This window comes from Ischnura elegans, chromosome 13, assembly GCF_921293095.1.
Source record: "Ischnura elegans chromosome 13, ioIscEleg1.1, whole genome shotgun sequence".
NCBI lineage: Eukaryota > Metazoa > Arthropoda > Insecta > Odonata > Coenagrionidae > Ischnura > Ischnura elegans.
Window position 1 is genome coordinate 7767162 of NC_060258.1, and position 22626 is coordinate 7789787.

The window sequence follows — 22626 nt, forward strand, 5'->3', positions numbered from 1 at the left end:
TGTCGTAAGTAAAACTACAAAAAGGATAGAAAGACACAAACATCATCTTCACGATGTGCGCAAAATATATTCCAAGAGCATTCAGAAATGTTATGCAATCAGTGATTGCAGTAGCATAACGGTTTATAACATTTGTAAACTCGCTGCGCTCCGCGCGCTCGTTAAGGGGCTCCGCCCCTTAAAAACCCCGGGTCCGGCTTCGCCGTCTACATTTGTGGTTCTTCGAAAAATTTTATTTCGAATAATCTCACCTCAGCTAGGGGCCGGCTTCGCCGGCCAGGGGGTAGGGAAGCGCCCCACTCATTCCTCGGAACGGCTACGCCGTTCCTCGTTGAGAGGCGGCTTCGCCGCCCAGGGTTTGAGTGTGCCCCCCCGGGGCTACCCCGCTTAATACTCGGAATGGCTTCGCCGTTCCTCGTCAGGGGTCGGCATAGCCGCCCAGAGGGCAAGGGCATTTTGGAACTATTTCACCGTTTTTCGTTTAAGGGGCGGCTTCGCCGCCCAGGGGCGTAGGGAGCCCACAGCGGCTACGCCGCTTTAACGTTGGGGCGGCTTCGCCGCCCAAGGGTTACTGAAGCTCCCCCTCGCCTACGCCAGTTACTCCTCGGAACGGCTTCACCGTTCCTCGTTGTGGGGCGGCTTCGCCGCCTTGGGGATGATGAGCCCCCCGCGGCTGCTCCGCTTAGTCCTCATAAATGTTCCTCTCCACCGAGAGGGGTGCCCAGGGGGGATTAGGGGGTTTTCATGTGTTATACATGCGGTCATCAATCGTCCACAATTATCATGTGGCGATGATTTTAAAGGGTAGTGCCAATGCGGCGTAATAGTGGCGACAAGTACCCATAAAAGAAGACTTAATGGCAAGTTTTCATTTTTTTCGGGGGGTTCCAACGGAATACCGGGGGTTTATCGTGTGAAAACCAGTGTTCACAAATCGTTCTCATAAATTCCGTGCCGATAAGTCCTAGGGGTCCCGAACAGTGGCGGAATTCTGATGATTCTTTTACCCGGTGAGGCGATTTATTACAAAACTTTTCTGGGAGGTTTCACGGGGATATCGGGGGTTTTTATAATTAGTAGAGGCACCGGCTAAATTGTGACGAAAACTACTCGGAAAAGCGACTTTAAACTTTTTTTATTTTTTTTTCGGCGAGGTTTCAGGAGTTGATCGGGGGTTTTCTGGTATACTTTCCCGTATGGTTTACGGTGGCCCGCCCTCCACAAATATTCCGGATCTAGAGCTCAGAGGGGACGGGTAGTGCGGCATAATGTTTGCGAGAAGTTCCCAAACAGGAGACTTAATGGCACATTTAACATTTGGGGGGGATTTCAGGGGGATACCGGGGGTTTATATGTGTGTACTGTTGGCGGTCACCATCCGTTCACTTAAATTCCGTAGGGATGAGTCGTTGGGGTAAGAACCAGCGGTGGAATAGTCACGAAAAGTACCGAAAAAGTAGACTTATTGGCAAAACTTTATTTTTTGGGGGGTGTATGTGGGTTTACCGGGGGTTTATAGGTTTTATGACTACCAAGGGTCATCAATTGTCCACATCAATTCCGTAGCGATGAGTGGTAAGGCTTGGAAAAGCGGCGGAATTGTGATGAAAAGTACCCGAAAAGGCTACTTACATGCAAATTTTAATTTTTAGGGGGTTTCAGGGGGTTTAAGGATGACCTTATCATATGGCCACATGCATTTACTATCATATCTAAGAGAAGTGTGCCCTATGACATCCATATTTCGATAGTAGTACAATAAAAAGTAAACTTCTCCCCGGAAAAAAATAGTAGTGTCCGCCATTTTTATTTTGTCGCTGTTATATCGACTGCAACATTTATTAAATTCTTACATTTTCGGAAACCATATGCATAGATGTATGTAATTGTGGAGTTTAAAAGACATCGGTCGGGAAAACATTGAAGAAATCTTGTGTCAATCTTTTGAAAATCGCAATTTTCGGTGATTTTGGGAACGTTTTTATTTTTTTCTGGAAAACCATGGACGACGAAAGAAAATTGTTACCTACATATCGTAGACGATGTTATAGGCATATATAATATTCATTTTCAGTATCCTACAACAGCTATTACGACGAGGGGAGAGGGAGTTATGAAATTTGTTTGGAAAAAAAAAAATTTCGGACGCCATTTGTGCGGCAATTTATATTAAAATTATATAAGACCATTACATATTTACGTGACTACATTAATCAGATTTGAAAACGTAGATAAACTATCCGCGTGGCACACACCGTTCACGCGCAGTAAAATAAAAACCGAAATACCGTCCCCGGGAAAGGCGCGATTTCGGCCATTTTGTCGTCCTAGCCACGACACGTGGCGGAAACTTCCGGTTTTCGAATTTTTCCTTCGGAGGTTTCCTGGTATATTTTCCCGTATGGTTTACGGTGGCCCGCCCTCATCAAATATTCCGGATCTAAATCTCAGAGGGTACGGGTAGTGCGGCGTATTGCTTGCGAGAAGTTACCAAATAGGAGACATAATGGTACATTTTACACTTAGGGGGGATTTCAGGGGGATACCGGGGGTTTATATGCGTGTACTTCTGGCGGTTACCAGCCGTTCACATAAATTCCGTGGGGATGAGTCGTTGGGGGCGGTTGTTTAGTCACGAAAAGTACCCAAAAAGTAGACTTTTATGAAATTTTTTATTTTTTTGGGGGGTGTATGTGGGTTTACCGGGGGTTTATAGGTTTGCACTACCAGGGGTCATCAATTGTCCACATCAATTCCGTAGCGATGAGTGTTAAGGCTTGGAAAAGCGGCGGAATTGCGACGTGAAGTACCCGAAAAAGCTACTTATGTGCAAATTTTTATTTTTTAGGGGGTTTCGGGGGGTTTAAAGATGACGAAATTATATGGTCACATTCATTTACTGTCATATCTAGCAGAAGTGTACCCTATGACATCCATATTTCGAGATTAATACAATACAAACCAAACCAGTCCCCGAAAAAAGTGAGTAGTGTCCGCCATTTTTATTTTTTCGCGGTGAAATCCATTGAATCATTTATTAAAAGTTCATGTTTTCTAAAAGACAATGCATAGCAGCATGTAACTACAAAGTTTGAAAGAAATCGGTCAGGTTAAAATTGGCAAAATCTTGTGTTAATCTTTTGGAAATCGTAATTTTCGGTGATTTTCGGAATATTTTAATTTTTTTCTGAGTAACCAAGGACGACAAAAGAAAATTGTTACCTATGTTATGTAGACAATATTATGAGCATATATAATAATCATTTTCGTTATTCAACACCTTAAATTAAGTCGAGGGGAGGGGAATGTATGAAATGTTTTTCGAAAAATCAATTTTTGGACGCCATTTTGGCAGCAATTTTCTTAAAAAGAAAACTAGAAAATTACGTTATTACGTGCCCACACTTATTAGCTTTCAAACAATGCATTAACAATCCGTGTGGCATAAACGGTTAGCCCGCAGTAAAATAAAAACCGAAAAACTGTTCCCGGGAAATGCGCGATTTCGGCCATTTTGTCGACCTAGCGACGACACGTGGCGGAAACTTCCGGTTTTCGGATTTTTCCTCCGGATCATTTCGGGATCCCCGCATGCCTGCCAAATTTCAGCTCTCCAGCACTTCTAGAAGTGGTCGGGAATTTGTATCCATCAGTCAGTCACCACAAGGGCTGTATATAGATGGGATTATAGTCTTTCATTCTAATGTACTACTTCAGCATTTACTTCATATACCAAATCGTTTACTCCTCCGATGGATTAGTTAGATGAAGTGGTGTATTGATTTTCATCTATTATGATATACAGCAATTTTATTATTTCTAACTTTACAGGATGCTTAGTGGTACCAAATTTTTTGTTGTGAGGTATTGATGTGACTGAATTCATAAAGTGATTATTGATATACTGTATAGTTGAGGAACTAAGAAATCGGCGTCGCCCATTGGATATTACAGTCAAAATAACTATCAAGATATTTTTGAGGTAATAATAAAAAAGCATTGTTTGTAGTTCTGGTAAACATTGGTTGTTCTACTATGACTATTGAGCTCTTTGAATTGCTTGATGATATCAGAAACATAATATGAGACAGTGCTTTGCTAATTTTTACCTCAATTCACAACAAAGGGGTAGCACGAACAATGTTATCTTCCATTTATATCTAAGTAAAGTTTGGAATGAAAAATTGATAAATTTCATTGTCACTTTATTCACAGGCTTGCTAATAGTGACACATTTAGAGTGCATTCATCTAAAGATTGCAGAAGGACGTGTTCAGCATCTAAACATACAGCGCTGACAGGAGGAGGGTAGTCGTGACTCCAGTGGTGATGGAGCCTAAAGTGTTGAATAAGGATGGAGTATAACTAAACCTTGGGCGATTTTTTCTTCATCTTGCTGAGAAAATGATAGAAATACGAAAATGGGGAATTCTTATCGAGAGAAAATTTTCATTTCACGAAATCTGAAAGAGTGTTAAACAAAACCTCATGCCACTAAAAAGGGTAGAACGCAAAGGCGTAATATTTTGCGTCATATCATGTACGGCGTGCGGAATTTTTATTCTGTCTTCTGCTCTTTTGCTAATTTTGCGTCCTAAGATTTTTGATTTTGTTAGAAAATGGACCATTGCTTCAAGCTTAGTAGAATGAAGAAAATGACTGGAATAAATAAGGTTCTGGAATTGCTAGTATTTATAATTTTTACAAGTCAAATATGAAAATGTTTCACAACTTTGGAGTAAACTAGACGGGCGACCAATATTCAACATTATTATAGAGACAAAATAATACTGCATGTTATTCGCTTTGATAATGCCACAGAAATGAGGAAAAGCAGAGGCGAAGATAAGTTGCAAACTATTAGAGAGATATTTGATGGGCGGAATGAATATTTGAAATATGCATTCGTGCCAGGACCCTGCATGACAGTTGACATCAGTTATTGATGTTCCGTCGGCACTCTACCATTAGAGAGTTTGTTTCATCAAAACCAGGAAAGTATGGTATTATAACTTTGAATAAAATTGAAATTTTGGCTACAAGTGGTAGTAGTGATTCATACAAATGGAATACCCAAATATACACAGGTAGAGATTACAATATGTAGATGCCAAGAGGTCAATCAAGGAAAAAGATTTGTTACAGATATGGTTGAGGGACTAATCAGCCAGAAACATAATATGTGAAAGTAGACCGCCGACTACTTTCCAGAGGTTTAGCGATTTTAGAGATCATGAGGTAAAATAAACGAGGGATTCCACCCGAGCTCACGTCTGTAAATTCCATACAGCCTACAGGGTTTCCTAACAAAGTGGTATCTCATGAATATCATGGAATCCAAGAGAAAATCAACTATCGGAAGAATTTACATCGTGAAAAAGAAAATTATGCCAAACTCCTCCCCAACCTTAGCAGCCTAGGAAAATAAGTGTCGTAAGTAAAACTACAAAAAGGATAGAAAGACACAAACATCATCTTCACGATGTGCGCAAAATATATTCCAAGAGCATTCAGAAATGTTATGCAATCAGTGATTGCAGTAGCATAACGGTTTATAACATTTGTAAACTCGCTGCGCTCCGCGCGCTCGTTAAGGGGCTCCGCCCCTTAAAAACCCCGGGTCCGGCTTCGCCGTCTACATTTGTGGTTCTTCGAAAAATTTTATTTCGAATAATCTCACCTCAGCTAGGGGCCGGCTTCGCCGGCCAGGGGGTAGGGAAGCGCCCCACTCATTCCTCGGAACGGCTACGCCGTTCCTCGTTGAGAGGCGGCTTCGCCGCCCAGGGTTTGAGTGTGCCCCCCCGGGGCTACCCCGCTTAATACTCGGAATGGCTTCGCCGTTCCTCGTCAGGGGTCGGCATAGCCGCCCAGAGGGCAAGGGCATTTTGGAACTATTTCACCGTTTTTCGTTTAAGGGGCGGCTTCGCCGCCCAGGGGCGTAGGGAGCCCACAGCGGCTACGCCGCTTTAACGTTGGGGCGGCTTCGCCGCCCAAGGGTTACTGAAGCTCCCCCTCGCCTACGCCAGTTACTCCTCGGAACGGCTTCACCGTTCCTCGTTGTGGGGCGGCTTCGCCGCCTTGGGGATGATGAGCCCCCCGCGGCTGCTCCGCTTAGTCCTCATAAATGTTCCTCTCCACCGAGAGGGGTGCCCAGGGGGATTAGGGGGTTTTCATGTGTTATACATGCGGTCATCAATCGTCCACAATTATCATGTGGCGATGATTTTAAAGGGTAGTGCAATGCGGCGTAATAGTGGCGACAAGTACCCATAAAAGAAGACTTAATGGCAAGTTTTCATTTTTTGCGGGGGGTTCCAACGGAATACCGGGGGTTTTATACGTGTGAAAACCAGTGTTCACAAATCGTTCTCATAAATTCCGTGCCGATAAGTCCTAGGGGTCCCGAACAGTGGCGGAATTCTGATGATTCTTTTACCCGGTGAGGCGATTTATTACAAAACTTTTCTGGGAGGTTTCACGGGGATATCGGGGGTTTTTATAATTAGTAGAGGCACCGGCTAAATTGTGACGAAAACTACTCGGAAAAGCGACTTTAAACTTTTTTTATTTTTTTTCGGCGAGGTTTCAGGAGTTGATCGGGGGTTTTCTGGTATACTTTCCCGTATGGTTTACGGTGGCCCGCCCTCCACAAATATTCCGGATCTAGAGCTCAGAGGGGACGGGTAGTGCGGCATAATGTTTGCGAGAAGTTCCCAAACAGGAGACTTAATGGCACATTTAACATTTGGGGGGGATTTCAGGGGGATACCGGGGGTTTATATGTGTGTACTGTTGGCGGTCACCATCCGTTCACTTAAATTCCGTAGGGATGAGTCGTTGGGGTAAGAACCAGCGGTGGAATAGTCACGAAAAGTACCGAAAAAGTAGACTTATTGGCAAAACTTTATTTTTTGGGGGGTGTATGTGGGTTAACCGGGGGTTTATAGGTTTTATGGCTACCAAGGGTCATCAATTGTCCACATCAATTCCGTAGCGATGAGTGGTAAGGCTTGGAAAAGCGGCGGAATTGTGATGAAAAGTACCCGAAAAGGCTACTTACATGCAAATTTTAATTTTTAGGGGGTTTCAGGGGGTTTAAGGATGACCTTATCATATGGCCACATGCATTTACTATCATATCTAAGAGAAGTGTGCCCTATGACATCCATATTTCGATAGTAGTACAATAAAAAGTAAACTTCTCCCCGGAAAAAAATAGTAGTGTCCGCCATTTTTATTTTGTCGCTGTTATATCGACTGCAACATTTATTAAATTCTTACATTTTCGGAAACCATATGCATAGATGTATGTAATTGTGGAGTTTAAAAGACATCGGTCGGGAAAACATTGAAGAAATCTTGTGTCAATCTTTTGAAAATCGCAATTTTCGGTGATTTTGGGAACGTTTTTATTTTTTTCTGGAAAACCATGGACGACGAAAGAAAATTGTTACCTACATATCGTAGACGATGTTATAGGCATATATAATATTCATTTTCAGTATCCTACAACAGCTATTACGACGAGGGGAGAGGGAGTTATGAAATTTGTTTGGAAAAAAAAAAATTTCGGACGCCATTTGTGCGGCAATTTATATTAAAATTATATAAGACCATTACATATTTACGTGACTACATTAATCAGATTTGAAAACGTAGATAAACTATCCGCGTGGCACACACCGTTCACGCGCAGTAAAATAAAAACCGAAATACCGTCCCCGGGAAAGGCGCGATTTCGGCCATTTTGTCGTCCTAGCCACGACACGTGGCGGAAACTTCCGGTTTTCGAATTTTTCCTTCGGAGGTTTCCTGGTATATTTTCCCATATGGTTTACGGTGGCCCGCCCGCATCAAATATTCCGGATCTAAATCTCAGAGGGTACGGGTAGTGCGGCGTATTGTTTGCGAGAAGTTACCAAATAGGAGACATAATGGTACATTTTACACTTAGGGGGGATTTCAGGGGGATACCGGGGGTTTATATGCGTGTACTTCTGGCGGTTACCAGCCGTTCACATAAATTCCGTGGGGATGAGTCGTTGGGGGCGGTTGTTTAGTCACGAAAAGTACCCAAAAAGTAGACTTTTATGAAATTTTTTATTTTTTTGGGGGGTGTATGTGGGTTTACCGGGGGTTTATAGGTTTGCACTACCAGGGGTCATCAATTGTCCACATCAATTCCGTAGCGATGAGTGTTAAGGCTTGGAAAAGCGGCGGAATTGCGACGTGAAGTACCCGAAAAAGCTACTTATGTGCAAATTTTTATTTTTTAGGGGGTTTCGGGGGGTTTAAAGATGACGAAATTATATGGTCACATTCATTTACTGTCATATCTAGCAGAAGTGTACCCTATGACATCCATATTTCGAGATTAATACAATACAAACCAAACCAGTCCCCGAAAAAAGTGAGTAGTGTCCGCCATTTTTATTTTTTCGCGGTGAAATCCATTGAATCATTTATTAAAAGTTCATGTTTTCTAAAAGACAATGCATAGCAGCATGTAACTACAAAGTTTGAAAGAAATCGGTCAGGTTAAAATTGGCAAAATCTTGTGTTAATCTTTTGGAAATCGTAATTTTCGGTGATTTTCGGAATATTTTAATTTTTTTCTGAGTAACCAAGGACGACAAAAGAAAATTGTTACCTATGTTATGTAGACAATATTATGAGCATATATAATAATCATTTTCGTTATTCAACACCTTAAATTAAGTCGAGGGGAGGGGAATGTATGAAATGTTTTTCGAAAAATCAATTTTTGGACGCCATTTTGGCAGCAATTTTCTTAAAAAGAAAACTAGAAAATTACGTTATTACGTGCCCACACTTATTAGCTTTCAAACAATGCATTAACAATCCGTGTGGCATAAACGGTTAGCCCGCAGTAAAATAAAAACCGAAAAACTGTTCCCGGGAAATGCGCGATTTCGGCCATTTTGTCGACCTAGCGACGACACGTGGCGGAAACTTCCGGTTTTCGGATTTTTCCTCCGGATCATTTCGGGATCCCCGCATGCCTGCCAAATTTCAGCTCTCCAGCACTTCTAGAAGTGGTCGGGAATTTGTATCCATCAGTCAGTCACCACAAGGGCTGTATATAGATGGGATGCATCATAATTTTGTTTCATTAAATTTGTTACATATCTTATTTAACATGGACAAATAATCCATTTTGTGATTTGTGTTCATGTAATTGTGCTAATGAACACACATAAAAATGGGAAAGGTGGAGTGATATTTCTGGTAGAGAGAATAATATTATGCTTCGCTGCAGTAATAGCTTCCAACAAAATAATTTAATAATTATAATAAATACGAGAAGAAATATGTTAAGGAGGTAAATAAGATGGAAACCATCTCTTAACTCAGCCTAAATTTATCATAAAGTGGTTATATTGTGGAAAAAATGTTTCAGGGTCCATTGGACCCAGTCAGGCTACTACACGATAATTTTTTTTCAGTCTTCCTAGGGTTAAATTTTTCACCCTTCATTTAATGGCGAAAAATAGATATTGTCATTTAAAAAACTAAAAAATGTGTGAAATACGTACTCCAGGAGTCTTTCCATTTAGGCATTAAAAAATAAAAGAAAACCACCATATTGTTTGGTTACATTATCAAAGTTTCGATGTCTTTTTCAAGAAAATGGCTAAGCACATAAACAGTTTCTGTAAAATATAGAACTTTACAACTAATGCCATATTTTTCCGGGACAATGAGAGAAAAAAAACATAGGAAATATATAATAATGGATAACAATTTTTATTTTTACAGCTAAAATAAGGAAAAAGAGTATCATACAATTGAAATAGTGGTGTTTGGTCGAACGTGTTATCTTTCCTAGTTTTTCGTCCTGATTACCAATCAATGGTGTCTTTGATTTTTATTAATTCGATAAGTGTAAAAAGGTGAACATTTCATTATGAAAGAATAATTGGCAAATCAAAACTTTATCTCAATAGTTGACTTACTAGCATCCTTTACTTCAGCCATTTGTATTTGGGATTTTAAGGTCCTATGCCAACGATGACATAAAAATTGTAGTGAATATGCCAAAAGATGAGCTATGGTTCCATCTTAACCCACTGTAACCCGATGTTGCTTCACATTGGGATACAAATATAGAATTATAACTACAAAAATCACATCAAAAACACAAACATTTTCAGCTCAGTTCAGGAAAGATTTAAACTACCCTTAATGTTGTATTGTTAAGTTTAAGGGTGAAACAAATAGCTGCCATAGATTATGAATGATTAGAAAATTTTTTAAATGAAAAGTCTAAAATATAATTATTCCCTGAAGAAGCTCTGGGTTAAAAAGGGTGAAATTGGATATCCTAAAATTCTTTGTTTATTTCATATACTTACAGTGGTTATTAAAAGACTTCTAAAGTCCATTCCTAAATATCTGTAAAAACCCTATGTAGCAGCCATACCATCATGACTTATGGAAACTGGGCAATTTAATAATTTGCAATTGAGTGTTTATAGATGACATATTATATTGAAAGTATTATACTCAAGAAAATATCACCTCTGGAGATAGTCATAGCCATACATAAGCAAAAATATGCAGTAACGAGTTTTTAAATACCACAGGGACCAATGAGACATATATACAATGGAATTGTTGGTAATTCTAATGGAAATAAAATTCCCTACATTTCTGAGTGGATTCGCTTTTAAGTACTAATACTGGCCGGCAATGTTTTGTATACAGATGCAGTTTATTGTCATTTGTTTAACACATATAGGTGCATAATTACAGTAAGAAACAGGTTACCCTAAAACACAACAATCACAAGGCTATTGGGAAGCACATGGTAGCAGCAACCATAACACAGAGCCCTAAGTCAGATGCCTTAGGTTAGACACTTTCCATGGCCATCCTAGTTTACCATCTAGTTTATCTATAAACAGAAAATTATTCTTAAGATACAGTCCACAAAAAATCAAATAATAGACCAACAAAGGATTCATTACATTAAAATAACTACGATTTGCGAAAGGAAAAAATTTCAGTTAGAAAGAATAATGACAGTTGTATGACAACATTTTACAATATAAAAAGACTATTTTACCAATGAAAAATTATCATTATTACCATTCCCTAATGTGTATTTCCTCATCATTTTTTAACAATACTTGTGTAAACGACAATGAATTATGCGCCTATATATAGATAAGTTAACGGTAAAATGAGAACAATCATGATACAAGTGTAACAATATTTTTAGGCTATTGGCACAATTTGTACTATTTCAACCCAGAAAAAATCATTGATTTCATTATTAATTCACATTGAGTCATACAAAGGAATGAGAGGAACATAACAAAAGATATTAGACCTTGAGCAGACAAATTCGAGTGAAAGTTAGTGGCATTTTGTCTTAATGCAGAGTGAGCTAAGTGGGTGCCCTTGCACTTTTTTGCTACCCAGCTCCTTTAAAATACAAATAAAAAATCCATGACTTGTTCATGCATTCACTACTACGTCGCACTATCCCTATTGGGTGTTTGCTCATCATTTTTAAACACTACTTGTGTAAACGTAATGAATTACGTGTCTCCTGAACTTTTTGCTAAAGAAAAAATGTCAACAAATGCAATCTTAATGATGTATCATTCCAGTGAGTATGCATGCCAGGTGCATTTCAGTAACCATTGTGAGTAAGCCCTTCATACCGTCTACTAGAACAATAATGCCTCTTAGATGTGGGGACGGAAATGCCTCACGAAGTTGCTCTTCCCAGAGAAAGTTTTCCCACATTCCCTGCAAGAATAGGGTCTCCCTCCTATATGGGTGATGGTCGAGGGTGGACTAGTGAGCAAAAGCCTTGCTGCAGGCATTGCATGAACAAGGTCTAACTCCTGTGTGTGTGAGCTTATGTACGGTGCATGGAGATTCTAAGAGAGGATTTCAAGCAAATGCTACATGCATAAGGTTTGTCTCCTGTGTGCGTATGTTTGTGTGTGGTTAGCTGGCTACTGTGAACGACTTTCTGCAGACACTGCAGAAATAGTGTTTCTTCCGTGTGTGTGTGTGCGTGCATACGCATGTGCTTTGTAAGGTTATAATTATGACTGAATGATTTACAGAGTATTCTACATGAAAAAGTTTTTTCTCCTGTGTGCATAAACATATGGTTGTACAAGGTGCTTTCCTGAGTTAAGGATTTCCTGCAGACACTGTAGACACTCCTGGGTGTATATGCATATGCTCGGTAAGGTGATAACTGCGACTGAATGATTTACACCATTTTTACATGAATCAGGCCTCTCTCTTGTGTGTAGCCATATGCTTGTTGAGGTTGCCTTTCAGAGAGAAAGACTTATTGCAGACAATACAGGAATAATTCTAATCCCCCGTGTGTATACGCATATGCTTGGTAAGGACATCACTGCGACTGAATGATTTACAGCATATTTTACATGAATTAGACCTGTCTCTTGTGTGTGTAGCTATATGCTTGTTGAGGATACCACTCACAGAGAAAGACTTATTGCAGATGCTGCATATATAAGGCTTATCCCCAGTGTGTATACGCATGTGGTTGGTAAGGGAATCACTACGACTGAATGATTTACAACATATTTTACATGAATTACTCTTCTCCCCCGTGTGTATATGCATGTGTTTGGTGAGGTCAGAATTGTTACAAAAAGGCTTGGTGCAAATGCTGCATGTATAAGGTTTCTCCCCTGTGTGTGTACGCTTGTGTTTGCTGAGGTGGCTACTCTGAGAGAATGACTTATTGCATACACTACAGGAATAAGGTTTATCCCCAGTGTGTATACGCATGTGCTTGGTGAGGCCAGAACTCTGAGAGAAAGACCTACTGCATACACTACAGGTATAAGGCTTATCCCCAGTGTGAGTACGGATGTGCTTGTTAAGGACATCACTACGACTGAATGATTTACAGCATATGTCACATGAATAAGACCTCTCTCCTGTGTGGGTGCGGATATGGGTTTTGAGGTTGAAACTCAAAGAGAAAGACTCATTGCAGGTGCTGCATGCATAAGGTTTCTCTCCTGTGTGTGTACGCTCGTGTGTGCTGAGGTTGCCCCTCAGAGAGAATGACTTATTGCAGACACTACAGGAATAATTCTTCTCCCCTGTGTGTACACGCATGTGATTGTTGAGAGTAGAAGATTTAGCGAAACACTTATAGCACACACTACAGGAATAAGGCCTCCCTCTTACGCTTGAACACTTTCCCTTTTTGATGTCCCTAATGCAAGAGGAGGAATTTAAGGAATCACTTTCTACACAAGTGTCAGCTCCTACAGCAAACCTTCTCCCTTTTCTATCCTTTCCTTTCTCCAGAGTCCCTCTGGATACTCCCTTTAGAGGCCCATTTCCTTCATGCCTTAGCACTTGTTTTCCACTGTTTGTCCCTTTTATATCTAGCACCATGGAGGACTCATCATCCACAACTAAATTGCTGGCACCGAAATGAGTTTCAAGGTGTTTGATGAGCTCACTTTTGGTGCTGAATCCACCTGTGCAGTGGTAGCAATTATATGAAGTTTCGTTTGACATTTGTCCCTTAACAGCATTTTTTGCCTCACAATTACTGAACTCATCTTTGTACCCCATGACTGCCTCTGCGCAACTCCTCCTCTTTTCACTGATTCTGATCATCCTGAGGGCATCAGGGATTATTGGTGCATCACAACCACTTCCACCCCTCACCTCACCCATTGTGACTCTGCCTCCACTGATTTTGGATGCCTGCTTGTCCATCATATGGAGTTCAGCAAGATGTTGACTTATCAGCAAGAACAGCTCCACATTTTTCCATGACTTCATTGATCACATTCCTTCATTCCCCTGCATGAGATGCTCCATTCGCAGAATTAATGATAGTCAGTGAGGCTGAGGAAGGAATAGTCACCACTCAGATATTTCCCTAAACTTCCTTTCACCAGCTTGAAGCCCTAGAAAAGAATTTTCATATTTTAATCACAAAAGAAAGTTATACTGGTCTAATTTATAAAAGCCCTTTAGTTGATAACTAAAGCTATTTGATAGAAAGCAATATACCGGCTTCAAAGTATCAAGATGGGCCGCCCTTTTTATTATATGTTCATTTTTCATTTGATCTAACAAATAAGGTGTTGTGTCTTTCAACTACAATAAAAATGAAATTTGGAGCCAGTACTCAATAAAATCGATAGCACAAACAAAGAAGTACATGAATAATGGTCATAGTTGAGCTTCCTTTTGAATTATCTATGTGCATAGAAGGAATGTCAAGAAGAAGTAGTAAAATTGTGCAACAAAATATACAATAAAGGTGCACAGCCAAGGGAACCTGTAAAGACAATTACGATACCGATTCTAAATTTGGGAGACAATAGAAAGTGATAGGAACACCAAAACATCAGTCTGATTTCATGTATGGCTAAGGCATTGCTGAGAGTTCTGAATCAGAAAGCCAAACACAGGGCTGCATCATTATAATGCTATTGTTATCGCTTGATGGTTGAACTGGGAATTGAAAATTGCATGGGAATTGCTGATGATAAGTTGCAGAAGCATTTTATTTGCATCCCTTATCTCAAATTTGAAGATGCAATTAAGCAAAGCAATTTAAAAGAAGAAAACTCGGAGTAGTCCACAGCAGTGATGGCTGCTCTTGGGAAAAAGGAGACAGAGGACAATTGCTATCTGCCATCTTTACCATTGATTATGCTGAATCAATGAGGGTGCTTTTTAAAGTGGACAGAGTTTAGAGTAAATTCCAGGGTAATAATAATATGGAAAAGGTAATGAGTAAAAATGTGATGATATCTATCAAAGGATATTGTAATGCACAGAAATGTATCAATCAATGGCCTGTCAGGTCAAAATTTTCAGAATATTTTTTCTGTTGATAATGTTTTTATAGTAATTACCCTGTATGCACCAGTGTTTACCTTTGTAATCAATTTATTACAATTTATACTTTCTATGTAAATGAACTTGGAAAGAGCAATCTAATACTATTATATACGATTTTCTTCTAATCATTTTAGTACTTGCTGACATTATACAAAATGAATTATTTCAGTTGGTAAGTCAATTTTAAAAGTACTAAAAATAAATTAATATCAACAATTATTTTAAAGTTAAGACTTCTCATATTATAACATATTCAAAAAAATATTCGGCTTTTTCCTCAATTCATGTTTCTTAACCATATTTATGTATTAACTGTAAATATATTACTTTGTTTGTTTAAAAACTTCCTTCTATAAAACACAATGATAACATTGAGATACATAAGTTGTAAGTGAATTTCGAACACTTCAATATTCGTGACATATTCATTTGGATTATCGATTTAATTAGTCTCAGTCCTTTTATTTTCAAAAAAATGCCATTTTTAATTTGAGTTTTTTGCATTCAAACGCTCATTTTCAGAAATGGATACTACAATCCTAGGGTTAGGGCTAACAAATGAAAAATCAGCCACATTTCGCAAGTACATCTGTTATTAATTTCATATTTATCTACAATACAAGAATATTCGATTCAAAACGATCTCTCGCCCCTTATATCACTATGGTTACTAAGATAACAGACAACAAACTTCTGTCAATTATAACCAAGGGCTTAACTATGACTGAACAGGAGTATACACATGTGGAAAAAGAATTTTTAAGTGTGGAAAACTGCATTAACAAGTTTCTCAACATGATACATAGACATCCATTTGTAATATGTACCAGGGGCACAGCCAGGAAATAGGGCTAGGGGGGTTTCAGGCGCAACTATTACTGAGGTGCCTGCGTGTATGGCATACCTGACAGGGTTATCAGCAGGTGCGAGGGCCCTCTGCCAGAAAAAATAAGATAAATGGTAAAAATTGTGAGTTTTAAGGCCTCTGAGGGATATTTTATGAATCCTTGTACTATACTATAAATAATATTAATCCAAATAAACAAAATATATTAAAATTCCAAAATTGTCTGAGCTCGGGGGGGGGGGGTGATATCCCCCAAAACACCCCTCGCTGTGCCACTGGTATGTACTGACTACATACCAGGGTAGAATATAATGATTGGGGCTATTGATAAAATAATCTCAAGCAGGCTTCAAAGTTTGAGATTAAAATCAGAGAAATATAATGCGACAATAAAGTGCAAAGCAGGTGAATACTTGGTCATGGTCAAATTTGAAAATGTCAAATATTTTTGTCCAGCGTCAAAATTGGAGATAAGATTTAATGAAATGGCTCTAACCCGCAGCAGAATATAGTGATTAAGGCAATTGATCACTTGCAGGAGAATTGTCTTAATTTTATTTAATACGTCAAGATTTTTTTAACAATTCTTAAGATATATTTACATCTTATAACCATAGATAGATTACAGGGGTTTACATTAATTACAGCTGTGGAAAACGCCACAATCACGACAAAAAAGTGAAATATTTCGGGCCGATTAATCGGCCCCTGGCAGTTTTTGCGCAACAAGCAGGGGCCGGTACATCGGTCCGATTGCAGTAAAAGGGTTTAGGATGGAAAATGATTAAGTCTATATAAGCAATAAAAAAAAAACACATTTACAGCAGAAAATAATCACGCCAAACAAAGCATTTGCCATGAATACCCCACAAATAATGAACACTTAACGAAGCATTATGAACAGATAGAAACCGATATCTCTAGAAAGGAAATTAAAAAGGGAGTCTATCAGCTTTCAAGAAGCATAATGAAGAGAAAAAAATGATCAAGCAATTCAAAGCAGTTGGCATGATCATCACCCAAAAATCAGCACTAAAAGAAGCATTAAAAAACTTGGAAAGCGGATCATCGGAAGCACAAAGTAATCACGCAGCTTCAAGGCAAATGTCACGAGCATCGCACAAGCCTCAGTATTAAAAGAAGCAATATGAAAATTTTGAAATAGGTACATCATGTGAGCAATTAAAAAGAGCATCCTCAAAAACTTGGAAAGTAAATTCACCATTCATAATATTCAGGCCTCTTCAAAGGAAATATCATGAGCATTCCTAGCAACTCAGCACTAAAAGAACTTCTTAAGAACAATTGGAAAGAGGACACTTCAGAATGACAGTTGAAAAGAGCCCCTATGAGCACTAAAAAGGCACGTTCTATTACACAAAATATTATAGCAGCTAAAAAGCAAAGAGGAATGCACTGAGGGTGGCCAATTCCATCCCATAGAATTCCATTCTATTGCCACTCCGTCACATTTTAATCGACTTTCAAAAATGTCCGCTGCGATGATTGCATAGGAATCCAATTTTTCCCAATATTTTGCTCAATGGAAATAGCAAATGCAAGGAACAGTATTGAAGATATATGAATATGATAAATAACATCATCCTGAATGCAAATTTTGGTTTACACCCCTCATTACGCCTTATTTCCCCATGTCACTAGTATGAATTCGTTCGTCACCGACGTGAGTGGAGACTTGTATACCCGTTTAAATGCATGGTGGGTGAAAACTCGTTTAAATTAGGAGATCCTCCTTTGTAAAATTCGTTTATGAAGCCATTGTAATTGGAAACCTCATACGCTTTGTACTAAATAGAGCAATAAAAACGAATACAACATTGATATTATGATGGCAATAGGGTTGTTTCCATCATCAAAGAAAACGAAAGGCATTGATTACGATTCGTTACCCACCATTAATGTATTCATAATACATAAATTATTTGGTTTTTGAAATGCCGGTTTAGACGAATGGCAAAGGTCGAATTTTATCCTCATTTGAAAAAGGCCAGATTGGCACCCATGCGATTCCACTCCACATGACGTCACAGGAACCTAGTTTCTACACGAGAGGATAGGAGTTATACATCGTCTGAGGTTACCAATGCTTGCATGAGGCACAGAGCTCAGGGAAACATGCCTTAATAATCACATATTAAAACTGGCTAAGGTCGGAAAGTTTTCTTCGTTTGATATGGTATTAACAAACCTTTTTTAAGCCAAGCGCTACCATCCAGCAAGGTACTCAGCTACCCGCTAGCAGCCTGCGACGCATCAGCGCTAAGCATTGCCTTAAGGTCACCTCACCAGGAGGGAGGTGACCTATTACTCCCTAATAATTTGCCACAAGTAAACAGGCATCCTAATCCATGAAACTTTAAATCAAGTCAGCCATAAATTGTATTTAATAAACGAACTTATGCCCTCACCAATTACGTCATCTCTGTTCGCTTGTTATTTGATATCAAGTCAGCAGATTCTTTTAAACGGGATACGCTACGGAACCCCAATGGTCTCCATTAAAAGCATCTTGATGCATTAAACCGAATATATAAAGCTTATATTTTCATGAATGATACCCAAACTTAAGCACTAAGTCGTCCTAAAACATGTCACTCATAAATCTGTCGATGTTAAAGCCAAATTTCCGGAGAAACAGATATCAACGTTCAAAACAAACTCGAATTGTATTTTATATTCTTGGATGTCACATCCCAAAACAGATCCTACGTACTTACAAACCTCTATGTTATAAAAAAAAGAATCACATTTGAAACTTCTCATAGAGAACTACCCTCTAATCAATTATATTTGCTGTAGTTAGAGGTTTCCGGTTTTGAAATCTCATATTTTCGCTACTTTTCCCAAAGACCACACAAAGCCAATATATAAAAATGTAGTAAGCTTTTAAGGCTTAAATTGCGAGGGTTTAAATATTTCTGCGACGTTGACAGAGAAGAATGCGATACTTCAAATGCCGCGAGAGGATTTTAATACACACGGTATTCCTACCAATAATGGTATTTAAGGACACAAAAGTTGATAAGACAAAACAGTATGATAACATCATATAGTACATATACCTGCGAACATTTAGAACACATAATATCATTACGACAGGGCCAAACAACTCCGAAAAGCATAATACATCACCTAGTAGACGGAATACTTGCTATCACACCTAGAGAGTAATCCTGATTAATGAGAGACCACTTGCATGATTTTACTATGAGGTGGTGATATGTAATTATGCATTTTTAATGAGAACCATACACAACAAAACACACAAGAAAGTCACGCAGTATTCTCCACCATAAATACGGATATGATCAAGAAGCCTACTTATAGGGTTCTTGGATATGATACACGAATAAAAAGTCAGTGTCGCCGGCATGAAAACAGAAGATTATATACTAACTCGCACGCTCCGCGCGCTCGTTAAGGGGCTCCGCCCCTTAAAACCCCGGTTCCGGCTTCGCCGTCTACATTTGTGGTCGTTCGAAGACTTTTGAAGTTCGAATAATCTCAACACGGCTAGGGGCCGGCTTCGCCGGCCAGGGGGTAGGGAGGTGCCCCACTCATTCCTCGGAACGGCTTCGCCGTTCCTCGCTGAAGGGCGGCTTCGCCGCCTGGGGGTTTAGTGTGCCAGAGGGCGAGGGCATTTCGGAACTGTTTCACCGTCATTCGTTTAAGGGGCGGCTTCGCCGCCCAGAGGTGGGGGGAGTCCACAGCGGTTGCGCCGCTTGAACATCGGGGCGGCTACGCCGCCCGGGGGTTCTGAAGCTCCCCCTCGCCTACGCCAGTTCCTCGTTGTGGGGCGGCTTCGCCGCCTTGGGGTTGAGGAGCCCCCCCGCGACTGCTCCGCCTAGCCCTTATAAATGGTCTTCCCCACCGAGAGGGGTGCCCAGGGGGATTCGGGGATTTTAATGTGTTATGCATGCGGTGACCAAAAGTGCAAGGTGATCATGTAGCGATGATTGTAAAAGGTAGTGCAATGCGGATTAATAGTGGCGACAAGTACCCATAAAAGAAGACTTAATGGCAAGTTTTTCATTTTTTTTTTCTGGGGGTTCCTACGGAATACCGGGGGTTTTATACTTGTGTTAAACCAGTGGTCACTAAAAGTTCTCATAAATTCCGTGCCGATAAGTCCTAGGGGACCGGAAGAGTGGTCTTACGATTCTTTTCCCTGGAGAGGCTATTTATTAGAAATTTTTTGGGAAGTTTCACGGGGTTATCTGGGGTTTTAATAAGTGGTAGGGGCATCGGTTAAATTGTGTCGAAAACTATTCGGAAAGGCGAGTTTAAATTTGTTTTATTTTTTTTTCGGCGATGTTCCAGGAGGTAATCGGGGGTGTTCTGGTATTTTTTCCCGTATGGTTTACGGTGGCTCGCCCTCACCAAATATTCCGGATCTAGAGCTCAGAGGGGACGGGTAGTGCGGCGTAATGTTTGCGAGAAGTTCCCAAATAGGAGACTAAATGACACATTTTACATTTGGGGGGGATTTCACGGGGATACCGGGGGTTTAAATGTGTGTACTCCTGGCGGTCACCATCCATTCACATAAATTTCGGGGGGATGAGTCGTTGGGGGCGGTGGAATAGTCACGAAAAGTACCGAAAAAGTAGACTTATTTGAAAATTTTTTTTTGGGGGGGGGGGGTGTATGTGGGTTTACCGGGGGTTTATAGGTTTTTACTGCCAGCGGGCATCAATCGTCCACATCAATTCCGTAGCGATGAATGGTAAGGATTGGAAAAGCGGCGGAATTGTGACGAAAGGTACCCGACAAGGCTGCTTATATGCTAATTTTAATTTTTTAGGGGATTTTGGGGGGTTAAAAGATGACGGTACTATATGGTCACATTCATTTACTGTCATGTCTAAAAGAATTGTGCCCTATGACATCCATATTTCGAAAGTAATACAATAAAAAGCAAACCAGTCCCTGAAAAATGTTAGCAGTGCCCGCCATTTTTATTTTTTCGCGGTTAAATCCATTAAACTATTATTAAAATGTTTATGTTTTCTGAAAGACAATGCATAGCTGTATGTAACTACAAAGTTTGAAAGAAATCAATTGAGTTAAAATTGACAAAACCTTGTCTTAATCTTTTGAAAATCGTAATTTTCGGTGATTTTCGGAATATTTTAATTTTATTCTCAGTAACCAAGGACGATGAAAGAAAAACGTTACCTACATTTCGTAGACTATGTTATGAGCATATATAATAATCATTTTCAATATCCTACACCTGTAATTACGACTAGGGGAGCGGAAGTTATGAAATATTTTTCGAAAACCCAATTTTTGGACGCCATTTTGGCAGCAAATTTCTTAAAAAGAAACTTATAACATAACATAATTACGTTACTACATTTACCAGCTTTCAAAAAATGCATTAACGATCCGTGTGGCATGCACAGTTCGCGCGCAGTAAAATAAAAACCGGAAGACGGTCCCCGGAAAAAGCGCGATTTCGGCCATTTTGTCGTCCTAGCGACGACACGTGGCGGAAACTTCCGGTTTTCGGATTTTTCCTCCGAATCATTTCGGGTTCCCCGCACGCGTGCCAAATTTCAGCTCTCCAGCACTTCTAGAAGTGGTCGGGAATTTGTATCCATCAGTGAGTCAGTCACCACGAGGGCTGTATATAGATAGGACTCGCTGCGCTCCGCGCGCTCGTTAAGGGGCTCCGCCCCTTAAAAACCCCGGGTCCGGCTTCGCCGTCTACATTTGTGGTTCTTCGAAAAATTTTATTTCGAATAATCTCACCTCAGCTAGGGGCCGGCTTCGCCGGCCAGGGGGTAGGGAAGCGCCCCACTCATTCCTCGGAACGGCTACGCCGTTCCTCGTTGAGAGGCGGCTTCGCCGCCCAGGGTTTGAGTGTGCCCCCCCGGGGCTACCCCGCTTAATACTCGGAATGGCTTCGCCGTTCCTCGTCAGGGGTCGGCATAGCCGCCCAGAGGGCAAGGGCATTTTGGAACTATTTCACCGTTTTTCGTTTAAGGGGCGGCTTCGCCGCCCAGGGGCGTAGGGAGCCCACAGCGGCTACGCCGCTTTAACGTTGGGGCGGCTTCGCCGCCCAAGGGTTACTGAAGCTCCCCCTCGCCTACGCCAGTTACTCCTCGGAACGGCTTCACCGTTCCTCGTTGTGGGGCGGCTTCGCCGCCTTGGGGATGATGAGCCCCCCGCGGCTGCTCCGCTTAGTCCTCATAAATGTTCCTCTCCACCGAGAGGGGTGCCCAGGGGGATTAGGGGGTTTTCATGTGTTATACATGCGGTCATCAATCGTCCACAATTATCATGTGGCGATGATTTTAAAGGGTAGTGCAATGCGGCGTAATAGTGGCGACAAGTACCCATAAAAGAAGACTTAATGGCAAGTTTTCATTTTTTGCGGGGGGTTCCAACGGAATACCGGGGGTTTTATACGTGTGAAAACCAGTGTTCACAAATCGTTCTCATAAATTCCGTGCCGATAAGTCCTAGGGGTCCCGAACAGTGGCGGAATTCTGATGATTCTTTTACCCGGTGAGGCGATTTATTACAAAACTTTTCTGGGAGGTTTCACGGGGATATCGGGGGTTTTTATAATTAGTAGAGGCACCGGCTAAATTGTGACGAAAACTACTCGGAAAAGCGACTTTAAACTTTTTTTATTTTTTTTTCGGCGAGGTTTCAGGAGTTGATCGGGGGTTTTCTGGTATACTTTCCCGTATGGTTTACGGTGGCCCGCCCTCCACAAATATTCCGGATCTAGAGCTCAGAGGGGACGGGTAGTGCGGCATAATGTTTGCGAGAAGTTCCCAAACAGGAGACTTAATGGCACATTTAACCTTTGGGGGGGATTTCAGGGGGATACCGGGGGTTTA

At 40.5% G+C, this 22626-nt stretch overlaps 1 protein-coding gene across 3 annotated transcripts in view; it reads right to left on the bottom strand.

Annotated features, from left to right (window-relative positions):
- Nucleotides 1–10714: 10714 nt before the first annotated feature.
- The window catches only part of LOC124170280 (zinc finger protein 391-like), a 38267-nt gene continuing 26355 nt past the window's right edge, over nucleotides 10715–22626 (bottom strand). For all 3 annotated transcript variants that reach the window (XM_046548991.1, XM_046548992.1, XM_046548993.1), the window contains one exon: nucleotides 10715–13955. In XM_046548991.1, coding sequence (XP_046404947.1) covers nucleotides 12367–13827 — 1461 coding nt within the window. In that variant the 5' untranslated portion in view covers nucleotides 13828–13955 and the 3' untranslated portion in view covers nucleotides 10715–12366. The remainder of the gene's footprint in view (nucleotides 13956–22626) is intronic.